The following is a 16,188-nucleotide window of genomic DNA, read 5'->3' on the forward strand; positions in this document are numbered from 1 at the left end:
TTCAGTGAGTTCATTATTGAGGTAGAGAAACACTTTTTTTTTTTTGCTTTTGAGACAGGATTTCATTGTGTAGCCCAGGATGGCCTTAAACTCACAGTGATTCTCCTGCTTCAGCCTCCTGGGTGCTGGGATTACAGGCATGTGCCACCATGTCCTGTTCAATATTGATTTTTTAATGCTTACTTTGAATCCTGCTACACTGTTGAATTTGGCCATTAATTCTGAGTCTTTTGGTAGAAATTTTTTGGTTCTTCTAGGTAGAGGACCATGTCACCAGCAAGTAATAATTCTTCCTTTTCTATATGTATCCCTTTCATTGCTAACTCTGGCCTGATCTGGCTAATATTTTGAGGACTGTATGGATTTTCTTGTCTTATTCCTGATTTTAGAGAGTTTTCAGTGTTTCCTCATTCTAATGTTTGTCACAAATGGCTTTTATCAAATTGAAGTAAGGCCCCTCTACACCTATTTTCTTCAGGGTTTGTATCACGAAGGGATGTTGGATTTTGCTATAAAAAATTCTACAGCTACTGAGATGATATGTGATTTTTGTCCTTGTTTTTGTTTATGTGCTGTATTACTGATACTGATTTAGATATGTTGAACCATCCCTGCATTCCTGCGGTGAAGCTACTTGGACATGATATATGCGCTTTCTGATGATTTGGTGCATTGCCTGCTGGGGTCCTGTTGAAGAGTTTCGCATTTATGTTCATTAAACGACTGGCTACTAGTTCTCTCTTTTGGTCCTTTTCTGGTTTTGGGAGAACAGTAATGCTAGCTTCCAGAAAAGGCTTTGAGAGTACTCCTTCCCTTTCAATTTCATTAAAAAAAGTTTGAGGCATATCAGCATTAGGTGTTCCCTGAACTTCTTGTAGAATTCAGTGGTGAATCCGCTAGGTCCTGGGCTTTTCATAGTTGCTAAGCTTCTTAAGTTATTGCTTCAATTTTATTACCTGTTATGGCTCACTTAAAAGTTACATTATTTATGGCTTACTTAAAAGTTGCTACAGAATTTTATAACCTGTTATGGCTTCCTTAAACCAACTTCATTACCTTAAAGGCTTATGTAGGGTTTTTATATCTTCTTGGTTCAGTTTTAATAATTCGTATCTATCTAGAATCTATCCATTTCTTCTGGATTCTCCAATTTATTGGAATACAGGTTTTCAAAGTAGTGGTATCCATTTGATTTCACCGTTTTCATTTCATTTTTAATTGCACTGACTTGGATTTTTTTTAGTAAGATTGGATAACATTTTATCTATTTTGTTTGTTTGAGCTAGTGTGTGTGTGTGTGTGTGTGTGTGCGCGCGCGCGCGCGTGCGATTTAGTCTTATTTTCATTAATTTCTTGAGGTCTTTATAATTTCCTTCCTTTCATACTAGCTTGGATCTGGACTGCTACTTTTCTAAGATTCTAAGGTGCATCACTGGGTTATTTATTTTTCATTGGATTATTTATTTAAGCTCACTCTGTCTGATGTCAGCATTCGTGCTATAAACGTCCCTCTTAGGACTGCTTCCATGCTGTCTCATGGGTTGTGGTATGCTGCACTGGTATTATCATTTGATTCTAGGAACCCATTTCTTTCTTGATTTCCTCTGTGACTCACCGATTATTCAAGAGTATATTATTTAATTTCCACCTGTGTGCATTATATTTATGGTTTCTTTTTCCATTTTTATTTTCATTACAGTATGACTTGATAATATTCATGATAATTTTGATTCTTTTGCATTTACTCAAGCATGCTTTATGGGCTAGTATTTTGGAGAAAGTTCATGCACTGCTAAGAACGTGTAGCAGTGGGTAGAACACTCTAGGTGTCTATTAACATGTTCCAGTCTGAGCTACCAGTGGTTCAAGCTGGCAGGAGAGTAACACATCCAAGTCAGTCAGCCAGCAGCAAGACACAGGAATTACAGCTTCATTATGAACATGATAAATCCATTTGTATAAAGGTTTGGTTCAATCCTGGTATTTCATTATGGATTTTTTTAATCTGGTTGACCTCTTTGTGACAGTGGGATATTAAGATTTCCCCCCGCATAATCATGTTGAAGTTTATCTCATCTTTATGTCCAACAGCATCTGCTTTACTTACTTGGGTATGCCAATGTTTAGGGCACTTATGTTCATAATTAGTATTTCTTCATGTTGAATTTGTCCCTTAAACAATATGCAGTCACCTCTTCTGACCACTTTTTGTTTGAAGTCCTCTTTGTCTGAAGATAGGACAGCTCTTCCTGTGTGTTTTCAGTTCCCCATTGCATGGAATATTGTTTTTATACTTTAATATTTAGTCCATGAAAATTCTTTTGGATTTAAAAGTCCTTCCTGTATAAAGCAAACTATTGCACTTTGCTTTCTGATCCATTCTGCAAAATTCAACCTTTTGATTGCAGAACGGAGACCACTCACATTAAGAGTTAGTACTGAAAGGCACTAATTACTTTCTGTCATTGCATTATTTTCCTGTTTTTGATTTTGTTCACCTGTACTCATTCCCTTCTCTGGTGTATTCACTGTTTTAGAGTTTTTAGCATTGTTGGCTTCATTATTTCTTTCTAGAATACCCATGAGAATTTTTCAGAGTGCCAGTTTGATGGTCAGGAATTTCCTAAGATGTTCTTTGTCATGGAAAGACCTTGTTTATCCATCTGTTTTCAAAGACAGTTTTGCAAGATATATCAATCTGGGTTGGAAGTTGTTTTCTTCTAGGGCTTGAAGCTTCAGACTTTCCTGCCTTTGATATTTATTTTGAGAAGTCTACTTAATTCTAGTAGATATATCTTTATAAGTGATTCATTGCTCTATTCTGTGAAGATTCTATCTTTGTGCTGGACTTCTGGGATTTTATAATGTTTTGTGAAATAAAGACTTTTCCAATTAAGCTTACTTGGGACTCTACATGCCTTATTTATCTGTACATTAAATCCTTTCCCCATATTTGTACATTTTCTACTTTTTTTTTTTTTTTTGCGGAACCAGGGATTGAACTCAGGCCCTTGCGCTTGCCAGGGAAGCGCTTATTCCACTGCGTCGTATTTTTATAAACTTATTTTTATGCCATTTGTGCTATCTTCTGATTTCTTCCCTTAATCTTTTCAGCATCATCCAGCAGCTGCTGGATCCACCTTCCATGTCACCTTTTCGTTTCTAAGGCACCTCTGAGTATCCCAGTCCTGATACTGCCCTCACAGCGCTCACTCCGACTCCCCACACTTGCAGAAGAACTTCACTCTCCTGAACGTCTGGTACCTTTTTATTAACTCCAATTCTTTGCTAAAGTGGCACTGATTGTTTTATATCATTTTGTTTAGCTCAGCTAGCTTTTTATTAGTGTTTTCTGCAAACTCAACTAATCAATTTTTTTAAAGAGAAATGAATAAAACAAAATTTCAAAACAGTACTGGTGGTTAATATATTGCTTATTATTATCTTTTTAAAAAAATCTTTGGGCTGGTGAGATGGCTCAGTGGTCTAAAGCACCTACTTAGAACAAACTCAGCCCCCCCTGGTGGGCTGAGTTGGGGACACACACACACACACACACACACACATAAATAAATAAAATTTTTTAAAAACCTTAAAAAAAAAAAAAGAAATTTAAAAAATCTTTTATTTATTTATTTGGTACAGGGTCTCGCTACACAACTCAGACTCGTAGTGATCCTTCTGTCTCCGCCTCCCCAGCACTGGAATTACAGACATGCACTACTACGCCCGGTTTCAGTGCCCAGCACAGTGTGTCCAGGGTTCTGGAGCTGGCACAGCATGAGGTATCTAGGATCAAACCTAAGTCCTTCCACTTGCCAGGCAGGCACTGAGACCGCTGAGCTACCCCCCCCCCGCCTACTTATTATCTTAAATTAGTTACTCAGAGTGTAACATATCAGCACTTAATTGTCCAAACAACAGTAGCACAAACCTTTCTTTTCAATGAACTGAGAGAAATTAGTAGTATAACTCTTTTTTTTTTTTTTTGATCATCATGGGAATTGAACTCAGGACCTTGCACTTGCCAGGCAGACACTTGTGCCACTGAGCTACCTTTCATATATATGTTTTTCTTTTTGCTTTTCCCTCCTTCTTTTGTACATTCCCTCACTCCAGTTTCTCTTTCCTTTTTAAGTTTTTTTTTTCCATTTTATAATATCTAGTGTACATTCTGGATTCATTTTGTACATTAAGTCTATTATCTGCTTGGCTGTACTTCCTTGAACTCACCAAGCACCATATTATTGGTTTTTGTAAAATCTCCTTTATCATTTATAATAATTCAGTGTATGAGTTTTGATTTCTGCTCCACTGATGCCCCAAGGATAAGCTTTGGGGATCTGGGGTTTTACAAGGCATTTTCTTGCTTTGTCTATCTGTGTGTGTGTGTGTGTGTGCGCGCCCATATACGCACACACGCACACACTGAAGTCTGATGTACTAGCATATACAGAGACAAATCGGTTAACAGTAACTGTGCCATCCTGGCTACAGCAATAAGATCAACAATAATACACTCAAAGACAAACTGGATATTGATGTAACAGAAGAATGAACAACAGGGGCTGGGGAGACGGCTCAGTGGTCTAAAGCACCTACTTAGAACAAGCAAAGCACAGGGACCGCGGTTCGATCCCCAGCACCACATGCCAGCCAGCCCGCCCCCCGGTGGGCTGGGCTGAGCTGGCCACACACAAAAATAAATAAATTAATTAATTAGAAAAAAAAAAAAAGAATGAATAACAGGGGCCTGCCCTTTAGCTCAGCTCTTTAAGTGGCTGCTTCCACAAAGCACTCAGGCTCAGGTTGCTGTGGTTCGATCCCCACAACGCAAGCCAGCCAAACCTGCCCTGAAGGCATTCGGAGCAAAAAAAAAAAAAAAAAATGAATGAATAATAGCCAGGCCTGGTGGCACATGCCTGTAATCCCAGCACTCAGGAGGCTGAGGCAGAAGGATTACCACAAGTTAGAGGCCAGCCTAGCTACAAAGTGAGCTCAAGGTCAGCCCAAACTACAGAGTGAAACCCCGTCTTAAATAATAATAACAATAATAATAATAACAATATGCTTAACCATAGAAAAAAGGTCTACAGTTAATATACACAAAGATAAACCAATACTGATACACAGTAAATCAACAACTATGCTTCCAACAACAGAAAAGAACTCAGCAATAATATCAAGAATGAACTAAATACCTAAAGATTAATACAGCTTAATTGGTATACTAGTAAGATGGAGTAGGGAAAAAGGAAAATGAAAGAAGTAAAATTTGAAAAATCAAGGAAGGAAACACGAGGAGAGAGAAGTGAGACAAAGGATCCTACTATGGGGTAAGAAAATATTAACAGACTCGAATAAAACTAACAGAAAAGAACAAATAAGAAAAAGGCAGCAAAATAAAAAAAATAAAAGAGGCAATAAATTATCAGGCCTCGAGGAACTGACAGAAGGAGGGAAAGAGGGGGAAGTGGAGGAAGAAGAGAAGGGAAGGAAAGAAGGAGGAGGAGGAGGGATGAGTCCAAAAACCTGCCGTATGTTTTTGCAGGACTCTTTTCTTCCCTGGGTCTGCAGCCTTAGGATCCAGCAGATAAGGGAGATGAGCAGTAAGTCCCCACTAAGACCTATTTTGTTTCTGTGCTCAAATATCTCAGTGTCAGTGTTGGACCCTAAATCAGTTCTCTGCCTAGCTCTACATGCCTGTGCACTTATGAGGCGTCCCAACCCCACCACAGAAGCCTCTCTGCCCATACTCCCCAGGCTATGGCAATTGCCCAAGCTGAGGCATGCCCATATTCCCTGGCAGACTGAGAAATCAGTCAGACCACTGTCTCTATTCCCGACGCAGCCAGCAGAGTGGAGGAGCTCAAGCCGTCTTCTAGACGTAATGGCAGCATTTCCAGATCCAGCCACTGCTGAAAGCCACATGCGGCAGGCCTCCCTTCTCACCACAGGATAGAACCTCTGTGTGCCTCCTAACCAAACCTAAACTTCTCAGGCAGTCTACGTCCAATCCACTCCCACTGTGGCCATCTCCTATAGCCATCTCCCATCCAGTCCTGTGGGGGGCAGGGGGGCACCAGAGAGCATGGAGCACACTTTCCTGGCAGCTGCTCTATGGCTCAGTCCCAAACAATTAGCCCTTTCCCAAGACGGCTCCAAGTGAAACGTCAGATGTGCAGATGCTACACTGGACCACCCCCCGCTAGCAGCCTGCCTTGTGGAAGCAGCCACTTTCAAAGTAAAAACCCACTCTGCTTTTGTCGTTTACAACAGCCACCGGCATCTGACGGGTCAGCGCTACTGGGCCAGTCTGCTGTCTCTCCCGGGAGCTGGTGACCCTGCTGGTGAGCTTTGTTCTCCATTTCTGTGTAGCTGATGGCTCTTTAGATTCCGCATAAAAATGAGATCATAAAGTGCTTCTCTTTCTGTGCCTGGATGATTTCATTCAGTGGACATTCTCTGCACTTATCCATGCCCTGGGACAGTGGGGTGGCCAGTGGCCTGGGAAAAGCCCTGCCACCTCCACAGCCCAGACAGAAGCCAGGCAAAGCTCAGAGGTCGGCACCACACAGGCCTGTGAGGGTGCAGAACACCTCGAGCCATCACATGGCTGTTGGGAGGGAAACAGTCTGGGACCAGCAGTTCTCACCAAGAGGCCACAAGTACGCGGCCACACACAGTGGACGCTAGCACTCACGCCGGCCTGTCCTCAAGGGACTGTCCATCCAGGACACCGTACCACATGAAACTCACTGTCCACCCACAGCACTGCGCTCTTCTTGGGCTCTGCGGCAGGCTCAGCCTGGCGCACGCTCTGCAAGAGGAGGGGCTCTGAGTCTCCGTAGGATGTACTCGTTCACATCACTGGTACAGCCACCCGGGCAGGCCCCTGGGCAGGAGCTGTACAGCACCACTGCATCCGCTGGCGGAGGGCTCTGAGGCAAACCAAGGCTTCCTGAAGGAAGACCTCAGCCTCCAGACTGCGCTGTCCACGCCTGCGTGGCGGGCTCCAGACATACCAGTCCCACAGCCAAATTCCCTGCCACATCCACATAGCACTGGAGGATGCTGACACGCAGGGGCCTTGGAGATGACCTTCTGAGCAGCAGCAGGAGATGAGGCAACGCCAGAGGCTGCGACACCGAGCAGAGCTGGGAGGAAAGAGGACTCAGCGGGGCCACCAGCCCAGGTCCACCACGTGACAAGACAGGAGCTGCCACCCACCTCCACCCCAGTCACACAGCTAGTTGGACTGTGTGTGCTCTAGACTCTGCTCTATAAATCCCCTGACAGACACAGGGCATGTCTGCTGAGGGCGATCGTAGAGACAGCCTATCCTCTGTTCATCTTTCTTGCCTCTGTCCTCCCCAGCCACCCCCTCCCCCAGCAGGGCTGACTCTACAGCCTCCAAGCTAAAACACTCCAACACCACCAGGGCTGTGGGGCAGAAGCCAGGGCCAGTTCACTGAGCACTGCCATGCAGGGTATCACATATGGGTGACATTCAGGGGACATTCTGGGGTCGTGAGCTCTGTGATGAGCTTTGCCCGGCATGAGTGTGGCTGGGTTCTACCCTCAGCTCCACAAATGAGAACAAAAGGGATTTCCCACCGGGGATGGCCCAGAGGAAGCCTGGGCTCTCCACTATAAGGTACCAACGAATGGTACAGGCAGCGGGGGCAGCGGCAGGCACACCACCTCCCTGACCAGCAACAACGTCAACCACGACAGACCAGCAGTATGTCCCTCAAGCCAAAAGAAGCACTGTCAGAACATGTAGAACCAACACTGGAGGCCCTCAGTTCGGATCAGGAATACATGGCCCTGGGTCTCGCCGTGTTCCCTGGGCCATCACATCCAATTGAGCAGGCTCTGTGAAACCCTGGTCCCCCTACAGGGCAGCCTGTCATGAAAGCAAGGACTCCACCCTCAACAGTCAGTCCACCTATTACAGGAACTCTCCAGAAGATTTGTTACAGGCCAACAGCAGCACTCCCTTGTAGAGAGGGCAGGTACAGCTGAGGGAAACCTCACTCCGTACTCTTTCTGGCACTGGTGTCCGACCTGGGCCACAGTAAGTCTAGAGTATCTGGCTGTGGTACGAATGGCACTGAGGACCACAGAGGCACCAGGCAGTCTGAGCAAGCACTTGCAGTCCAGCAGACAAGGCTGAAAGGGCCAACTCCAGGCTCACATGAGGCAGAACCATTGGGGCCAACCAGGGTCAGAGACACAGATACAGCAGGAGCAGCAAGGAAACCCAGCCTAAAGGCCACACAAAAAATCCCACCTGCAGGAAGTCACACACATGGCTTAACTGTGCTGCCTGGCCCCAGCACAAGGTTGGGCTCAGGATGGATTTGAACTGCGCCTGATCTCAACCTTCCACCTGACCCTGTATCACAGCTGGACTTAACATGAATCCATCTGTGTGGTGTGACCTGGCCCTCCCACCCAGCCTGGCTCATGGCTGAACTTGGCATGGACCTGAGCACAGGCAAGCACTTAGGGATAGAGAAGCCAGAGCCTGCACATGGCAAGAAGAACACTTATGACCGGTAAGCAAGGACAGAAATTAAGCAACCCCAGGAGAGCGGCGTCATCACACATATCCAAGGAAATGAAGTTGTGCACTTTCATAGAATTATTTATCCAAAGGATTGGATCAGATCATATCATATCATATCATATCATATCATATCATATCATATCATTCCATTCCATCCCTCAGAATTATTTAACTGCTTTATCACTGGGGTAGGAAGCATCTTGCCTAAGTTTTGAAAATTTTTACATTTAGGAGGAGACACAGAGCCCTGTTCCTCTCAGGCAGGCTGAGAATGCTGCCAACCCTGAAAGATCAAGTGCCCCCTCGGCCCAGTGGTTCTGTGCACACTACCTCCCTGGGACACTTGGGGAGGCCCTGCTACAGGGACAGGCACTCATGCCCTATGCTCTTGGTGACGCGGGTAGGCTGAGGCCTGAGGCCGTCTCCTGCTTTGCCCCTCATGGACTGTAGGGTGAAGAGGGGACAGTGACAGACAGAAGGCATCTGGACCTGGTTCTTAGAGGCCAAGTTAAGGACACAGCTGGGCTCCCTGGCCTCTGGGATGTATGCATCCAGATGCCAAAAAACAAAGACATGGCCAGGCAGGTGCAGCAGAAGGCCAGGCAGGTGCAGCAGGCCGGCGGGCACAGCACATAAGCAGCCCAGAGCCACAGTAGGCAGGGTCACCCTATAGGGGCACACTGTTAAGGGAAAGACAGATGAGTTCATGTATGACAAGGAGTAAGTTAAGTGGGGAACAGAACACTCCACCACTCGCAGCCCTGGGCTACTGGTCCACCCATGGTGCTTCTAGGGTTAGCAGAGCAGCCAGAGTCCTTTACAGTACACAGAAGGCCACTGCATCCAGGGTACGTGGAGGACATGACGGGTGAAGCACAACAGCTCTCCAGTTACAGGACAGCATCCTGACAAGAGGGCCCAAAAGTGCAAGCTGTTGGGTCCTAGAGCCCAGAAATGGACCCCCTCATCCTCCTCCCAATCCCTGGAGACCAAAGTCGGAGCGCAGAACTGCTGAGGCGCACAAACATTGCCCAGGACACCATCCCACTAGGGTCTCTCTGCAGCACAGCACTAGGACAGCCCAGCCCCAGCAAGCAGCACAGGTTCTTGACTGTTCTACACCAGCTAACCTCCTGCACACAGGGTGTGCAGCGTAGCAGCAGGGGTGTGGGGTGCAGGTATGGGGTGGCCTGCCGCCCTTGTCCACGGTGGCTGCACCAGCAGACTGCAACACTCAGCTCCAATCATGAGCAGGCACATTTCCAGAGCAGCATCCTTACCTTTCCCAGGACTCAGGTTCTGGTCTATGAAGACCTTGAGTTCTCCATTGGCTTCAATTAGACCGGCCTGCAGAGAACAACAGCAATGGTCAATACAGTGTCTGCAGAGCCATGGCCACAGCTAATACACTGGCCCTCACAAGCACCCTAATTCACTTCCTAGACAGACAGAGGGCTGCTGCCAGACCACCATGACCTGATACGGTGTGCTCCATCAGCCATGCATTCACAAAAACCTGAGGTAGTGGGGAGGCTCCTGGAAAGTGCTAAGTGCAAGGCCATCACACTAACACAGGGCAGAACACCTAAGGACCTCACTCTGCAGGAGCACTATGGAAACCTGGCATTTTCCTCCTGCCCCAGAGAAAGCCCAGGCCTGAAGCCCAGGCCAGCCCACCCAGAGAGTTTGGGTGCATCTGCAAATGTACTCAGCACACGAGCTGGGCTAGCAAGAGGATGACAGAGCTCACTGTCCATGTGACACAGATGGGGCTGAGGGTCATGTGTGAGAGGGCATGACTCCAAGCCCACAGGGCCACTGGCAACTTCCTCAGAGCCCTAGGGACAGGAGGAGATAGAGCTGCCCAGTTCCTAAAGATGCCAAGATCAGGCAAGAGACCATGCTGACCGACACGTCAACAGGTTCAATCGCCCTTCCTGAGCCAAACACAGTGGATAAGGCCAGGAGGGTGCCCCAGGACCCTGAGCATGCGTGAGGTGGGGATCAGTAAGGACAGGGGAGCAAAGTTGAGCAGGAGTCAGGGTAACACCCCAGTGGTAAGGGCAAGAGGTTACAAGCAGGCAGGTAAGGCCAGATGACAAGGCCAGGTGCCTGTGGCCCAGTGTAGGGCTGGACGACGAGGCCACGAGGTAGAGCAAAACGAAGACAGGAAAGAAAGAATGAAGACGAGGGGGTGTGACCTCAGGGGATACAGGTGAATGATGTCACAGGCCCAGTGGGTGAGGTCCTGTGGTAGAGTCAAGGTGAAAGGCTGAAAGTTTACAGCTAAGCAGGTATGGCTGGTTCCGTGAGCTGAGAGGTTCCTAACAGTGGGTGAGCACCAACCAGTGGTAAGGCCAGGTGGGCAGTTCAGAAGGCTCGGGCCAGGGAAAACCAGGTGCACAAGACCAGATCAATAACAGCGGGGATGACGTTGTGGCTGTCAGAGCACAGAAAAAAAGGAAGGCCAGGCCACGCCAGGGCGAGTTAAAGCCAGGGAGCAAACCCAGGGTATGGCCAGGAAGGTGTGGTCACACAGGCCAGGGCAAGGTGCACAAGGCCAGCAAAGGAAGGTCCACAAAGTCACACTGGGCTCTAGGTCACCAGGGCACGGCCTCAGGACAGGCCCAGGGGAACACGTCCAGGCGGGGCTGGGTAAGACCCAAACACAAGGCAGGAGATGATGCCCAGAGGAACGGCGACATGGTGAGGCCAGGCAGGTGGCTGAGGACAGCACAGCACAACTGTGAGCAAACATGTGGGAACTGGTGGCTCAGGCAGAGCTTAATGACCAAAACTGCAGTGCAGGGGGTGGTGAAACCAGGAGGCAAGGCCAGGCTACCAGGTCAGGTGGGCCAGGACGGGTGGAGAAGGCCAGTGAGCCAAGGGCAGGGCAAGGCAGGAGTCTGATGGCCAGGTATTCTGCACCACAACCCAAGAGGTTAAGGCCAGAGGAAAAAAGAGCAGGTAAGGCTGGTAAATCAAGGTAGGAGGTTAGCGCCAAGGCAAGGCCTAGAAGGCTGGGCCAGTCAGATCCCGTGCATACAGCCTGTAGCTTCAGATCAGGCCTGGAGCTGTGGTTTGGTGACATGCAGGGGTCCCAGGGAAGCACAGGGACCAAGAAACAAGAGGACACCACAAAGCCACAGAGCCACAGAGTCTTGGCATGTCTTAACACCCATGGCCTCAGCTGTACCTCCAAAGAAGCCTGGCCTAATTATGTTCCTCAGGTTTCTGTCCTTTGCACTTAAGAAGTCAATACAGGGCTGGGGAGATGGCTCAGTGGTCTAAAGCACCCACTTAGAACAAGCTTAGCAAAGCACAGGGACCGCGGTTCAATCCCCAGCACCACATGCCAGCCAGCCCCGCCCCCTGGTGGGCTGAGCTGGCCACACATACACACATAAATAAATAAAATTTAAAAAAAAAAATCTTAAAAAAAAAAAAAAAAAAAAAAAAAAAAAAAAAAGAAGTCAATACAAAAGAGCTGGCCACATCTCAACACTGCAAGCTCACCCTGCAGATGCACTGGTCCAGGCCCCGGGATGCAGCCCACTGTGCACCTGTGCCCTAACAGGCCCCTTCCTTCCTGTACTTTCTCCAGGGAGAACCAGCCACATTGGCCGTGGGCAACTTCCCAGCAGGGGCCTGAACCTGACCTCACTGCATGGGTCACCACAGCATCAGGGCTCCACCACAAGCCAGCCACCCCACACCTGTGACAAAATCACCTCTAGACATTGCAAAACTACTCTCAGCTTAGAACCACACCCTGCAAGGCATGATTTAAGGACTACACCACCCCTCAAACAGATCTGTTCCCCAGGGCTGAGAGGTGAGCACATGCCCACCTCACACTTGGCCCTGGCTCTGTGTGGACCTGAGACGGCAGGGCAGGAGCCAGCTGAGCAGGGGCCAGGCAGCCGCTGTGCTGCCCGCCTATCATCTGCCTACCACTGCACACCCCACGGCGGGTGTTAAGGGTACAGAAAGCCACTCTTTTGTAACACAAGGTGTCAAAATCACAAAGGAAATGCAAGCTCTCTTTTCTAGAAAGGAAATTAGAAAATAAAGCCACCCAGAGTTCCTCAGTTCACAGGTCATACACAGAACAGTAATACAAAAATCTTTGCCAAGCCAGTGCTGTGGTAGTAGGCAACTTTGCAGGGCCGTGACATTGACAGGCTGACCTCCCACACCTGACCGATATCCTGGGGCCCACATGGCCTTCCTGCAGGAAGCCCATGCCATGGTTGGAATATCTGTCCCTCAAATCCCTATGCTGGGTGTGACCCCAAGGTGGTGGCCTTCATGGCGTCGTGGGGTGACAAGGTGGGGCCCTCATGATGAGCCTGGCCTCCTCTTACAATATGAGAGGGTGCTGCTCTGGACCATGACCATGAGACATATACTGCTGTCACCTAGCCACCCCTGTACAGGACTGAAATACTCCTGGCCCTGATGCACACTCGCTGTCCCTGAGTCCCATTCCTGGCAGAGGCCCTAGAGAAGCTGGAACCATATGGACACCTGGATAGCCATGAGGGAGCAGGCTCTGCTCACAGCAGGGTCAAGGCTCTGAGCCCCACCACAGCTCCTAGGACAGGGCACTGGGTTCCACCATGCCAAAGGCCACACAGAATGACAAACACATGCTGCTCCTGAGGCAGCCTGTTCCACAGCACTGGGAGGCACTGTGACCTTGGGCATCAGGGTTTGGAGGCATGCTCTGAGAGGATCCAGAGCTGCAGAATGCCCATGGAGGGCACTGTGGCATCCGGCATCACGCCGCTTCTTGCAGAAGCAGATCCCAAAGATGGCGATCCAGGGGCCGGGGCTGCTCTAGCCTCCCTGGAGACAAGCACCAGCCATTTCTGTGGTGTGGGCCCAAAGGCAGGCAGCCGCGTGGCGCTGGAGCAGCTACTGTGCAAGTGAAGGCTGCCCTTGGCTATCACCCACCCTCCAACACATGTCTCAGAGTAAAATCAGGGACCATGGTGGCCACCTTGGGCAGCACACCAGCACCCGTTTACATCCACTGAGTCCATCTCACGCTCCACAGGAGACAGGGGCAATCCTGGGATGCAAAGCCAGGGCCCTGCCTAGCAACCACAGAGCACCAGGCAACCGCCGGGGTTGGGCACAGCAGTGCATCGCGGGCTGTCAGCACACAGCCTGCAGGGTTCTCCACCTGCAACCCTGGTCTCCACTGGTGCCCAGACCACACGTGTCCCAGGCCACATCCTCAGACTGAACACAGAACACACCAGGACAGGTCAGATAACAGCCACTGTGGTTTCGAATGTGATGGTATCCTTGCCGGCTAATGTCACAACCCCAGTGAGGCCACCACAACGCACATAGGCAGCACTTCCAGCCTTGCCATGTCACAGCTGAGAGCTGAGGCCCACAGGAGCTGGACAGGCATCAAGCACAAGCTGCTCAATTCTTCAACATGCTGCAAAAACTGCTCCCAACCCAGAGGGAGTGCCTGGACTGCCTCCAGGGCAAAGCACAAGCCCCAGGGGCCAAGGTGGACCCAGAGCAAGTTCAGCCCTCACCGGGGCAGCAGAGACAGACCACGCTCCCAGGACACACCATCCACGACACAGGACTGTGGAGCCACAAGAATCACATTCCCACACAGCAGCCTTCCTGCATATACCAGACCAGGTCTCAGGGTAAGGACCAGGTCACCTCCGCGATGGCCATGGGAGGCCTTGTCACCACTGTCCTGATGGTACTAAAGCTGGTCACATGTCCCCAGATCAAGCACAGACTCTGAGGTAGGATAGAGCTGGGGCAGGGTGAGGAGCTGCCCTCCACACATCACGCTGCCTCGGCCTCCCAGTGGCAGCCAGGCCTTGTCCAGGTGGCTCCTTGGGGCCAGGACCGGGGCTAGAAGGGAAAGAAGGAGATAGGCAGAAGCCCACTTCACACCAAGGGCCCAGCACAGACCTGGGCACAATCCCAGAGCTTGTGGCCTGCCCTCACTTACCTCATGAGACCTACCAGCGCTTGCCACCCAGCAGCAGACTCTGGTCCCACCTGAGTGGGACCCCTGTGAGGGCCATGGCCAGGCCCAGGTGGGAGGGGCAGATGCAAGCAGCATATGCCAAAGGAAACACAATTCATTCAAGAATGGAGCAGGGAAGCACTGGGGAGATGAGGTGCAATGTGGGAGAGGGATGGCCTGATAGAGACAGCCCCAACATGGCTCTCCCAGCAGCCTCTGCACCAGCAATGGCTTGGTGGAGAAGATAAGAAAGCCCTTCATGAGCCCCTTCTCCATGCACAAAGGGTACAGAGCCAAAGACAACGCACTGTCAGTCAGCACAGACATGAACCACACCTCAGGGGATGCGCACACATGGAAGCCACAGACATCTCGGCCTGGGGCCAACAGCTTTTCAAGGAGGTAAGGAGCTGGGTCTGAGACACCCCCTGGGGAGAGGGGACGCTCCACGACTCACCAGTAACAGCCCAACTCGAGACCACTCCCTACCCGGTCTTGCTGGCGGCTTCTAGCAGCCCTCCCTCATACACCAGGCAGGTAGAGTGCAGGCCACCAGCAGCTCTGACACCTATCCCCAATGGACCCTGCTGAGGGCCCATGAATCCTATGGCTCTAAGGGACCACACAGCTCCCAGCTCAGCTTCTCACTAGGCCCAGGGGGGAGCCTGGAATCACGGACCTCAACAACTGTGGCTCACCCACAGAACCCACACATTGTGCTCACCTGGTAACACAAACGTGACCACCATAGGCAGCTGTTCTCTAGATAAGCTCCTGCCTAAGGCGCCATCTCTGCCCCACGCCTGGCACCTGGACCCCGCAGCAGGGCCCACTGCTGATACAGTTCATACCCACATGTCCTTGCACCCAGTGGTCCTCATTTCCAGGCACTCTGAGCCCAGCAGCAGCCCCTCCCCAATCTCCATGACATGCTCGGGGCCCAGCTGGCAGGCAGAAAGCTCTGCCTCCAGGACGAGGGACTGAGCAAATCACCAGAAGGCGGCACTTGACTCCACCACCCAAGCTGGCCTCATCTGTGCCTGGGACTCATGGCCAACCTTCTGATGGACCCTGCACCACTAAATCCAGGAGGGGGGAGGAGAGGGACCCCATGCTCCTGCCACAGCAAGGAGCGTAGGCCTGCTATGACTGCAGCTTGGAAGGACGCAGGCACTATAGCAATCCCGACCTCAGTGCACAGTTGAATGCCCGAGGAGTATAGCATGTGCTTGAGTCAGGGTCTCCCACATGACACGGTTCAGGCCGGCCTTAAATTCACCATGCAGCCCAGGCTGGCCTCAAGTTCACAGCGCTCCTAATGCCTCGGCCTCCTGAGTGCTAACAGTACAGGTCTGTGTCACCATGCTCAGCCCTACAGACTTTTTGAGATCTGGGTTCAGACATGCTGCCTCGGACTGTCTCCTGGGTGACTGACACACCCATGGGGCACTGCTCTTCTGCCAGAGTCACCAAGTGACATTTTGCTCCACACCAGACAAAAGCAGCATCTAGGGCTGGAGAGATGGCTCAGTGGTCTAAAGCACCTACTTAGAACAAGCTTAGCAAAGCATCAGGGACCGCGGTTCGATCCCCCAGC

At 50.0% G+C, this 16,188-nt stretch overlaps 1 protein-coding gene across 1 annotated transcript in view; it reads right to left on the bottom strand.

Moving 5' to 3' along the window:
* Tfdp1 (transcription factor Dp-1) overlaps positions 1 to 16,188 on the bottom strand; it is a 31,839-nt gene that overhangs the window by 10,468 nt on the left and 5,183 nt on the right. The window contains exon 3 of the mRNA XM_004631154.2: positions 9,856 to 9,922. Within this exon, the coding sequence (XP_004631211.1) occupies positions 9,856 to 9,922 (67 nt within the window). The remainder of the gene's footprint in view (positions 1 to 9,855; positions 9,923 to 16,188) is intronic.

The sequence above is a fragment of the Octodon degus genome, unplaced genomic scaffold (genome assembly GCF_000260255.1).
Source record: "Octodon degus isolate 3935 unplaced genomic scaffold, OctDeg1.0 scaffold00039, whole genome shotgun sequence".
NCBI lineage: Eukaryota > Metazoa > Chordata > Mammalia > Rodentia > Octodontidae > Octodon > Octodon degus.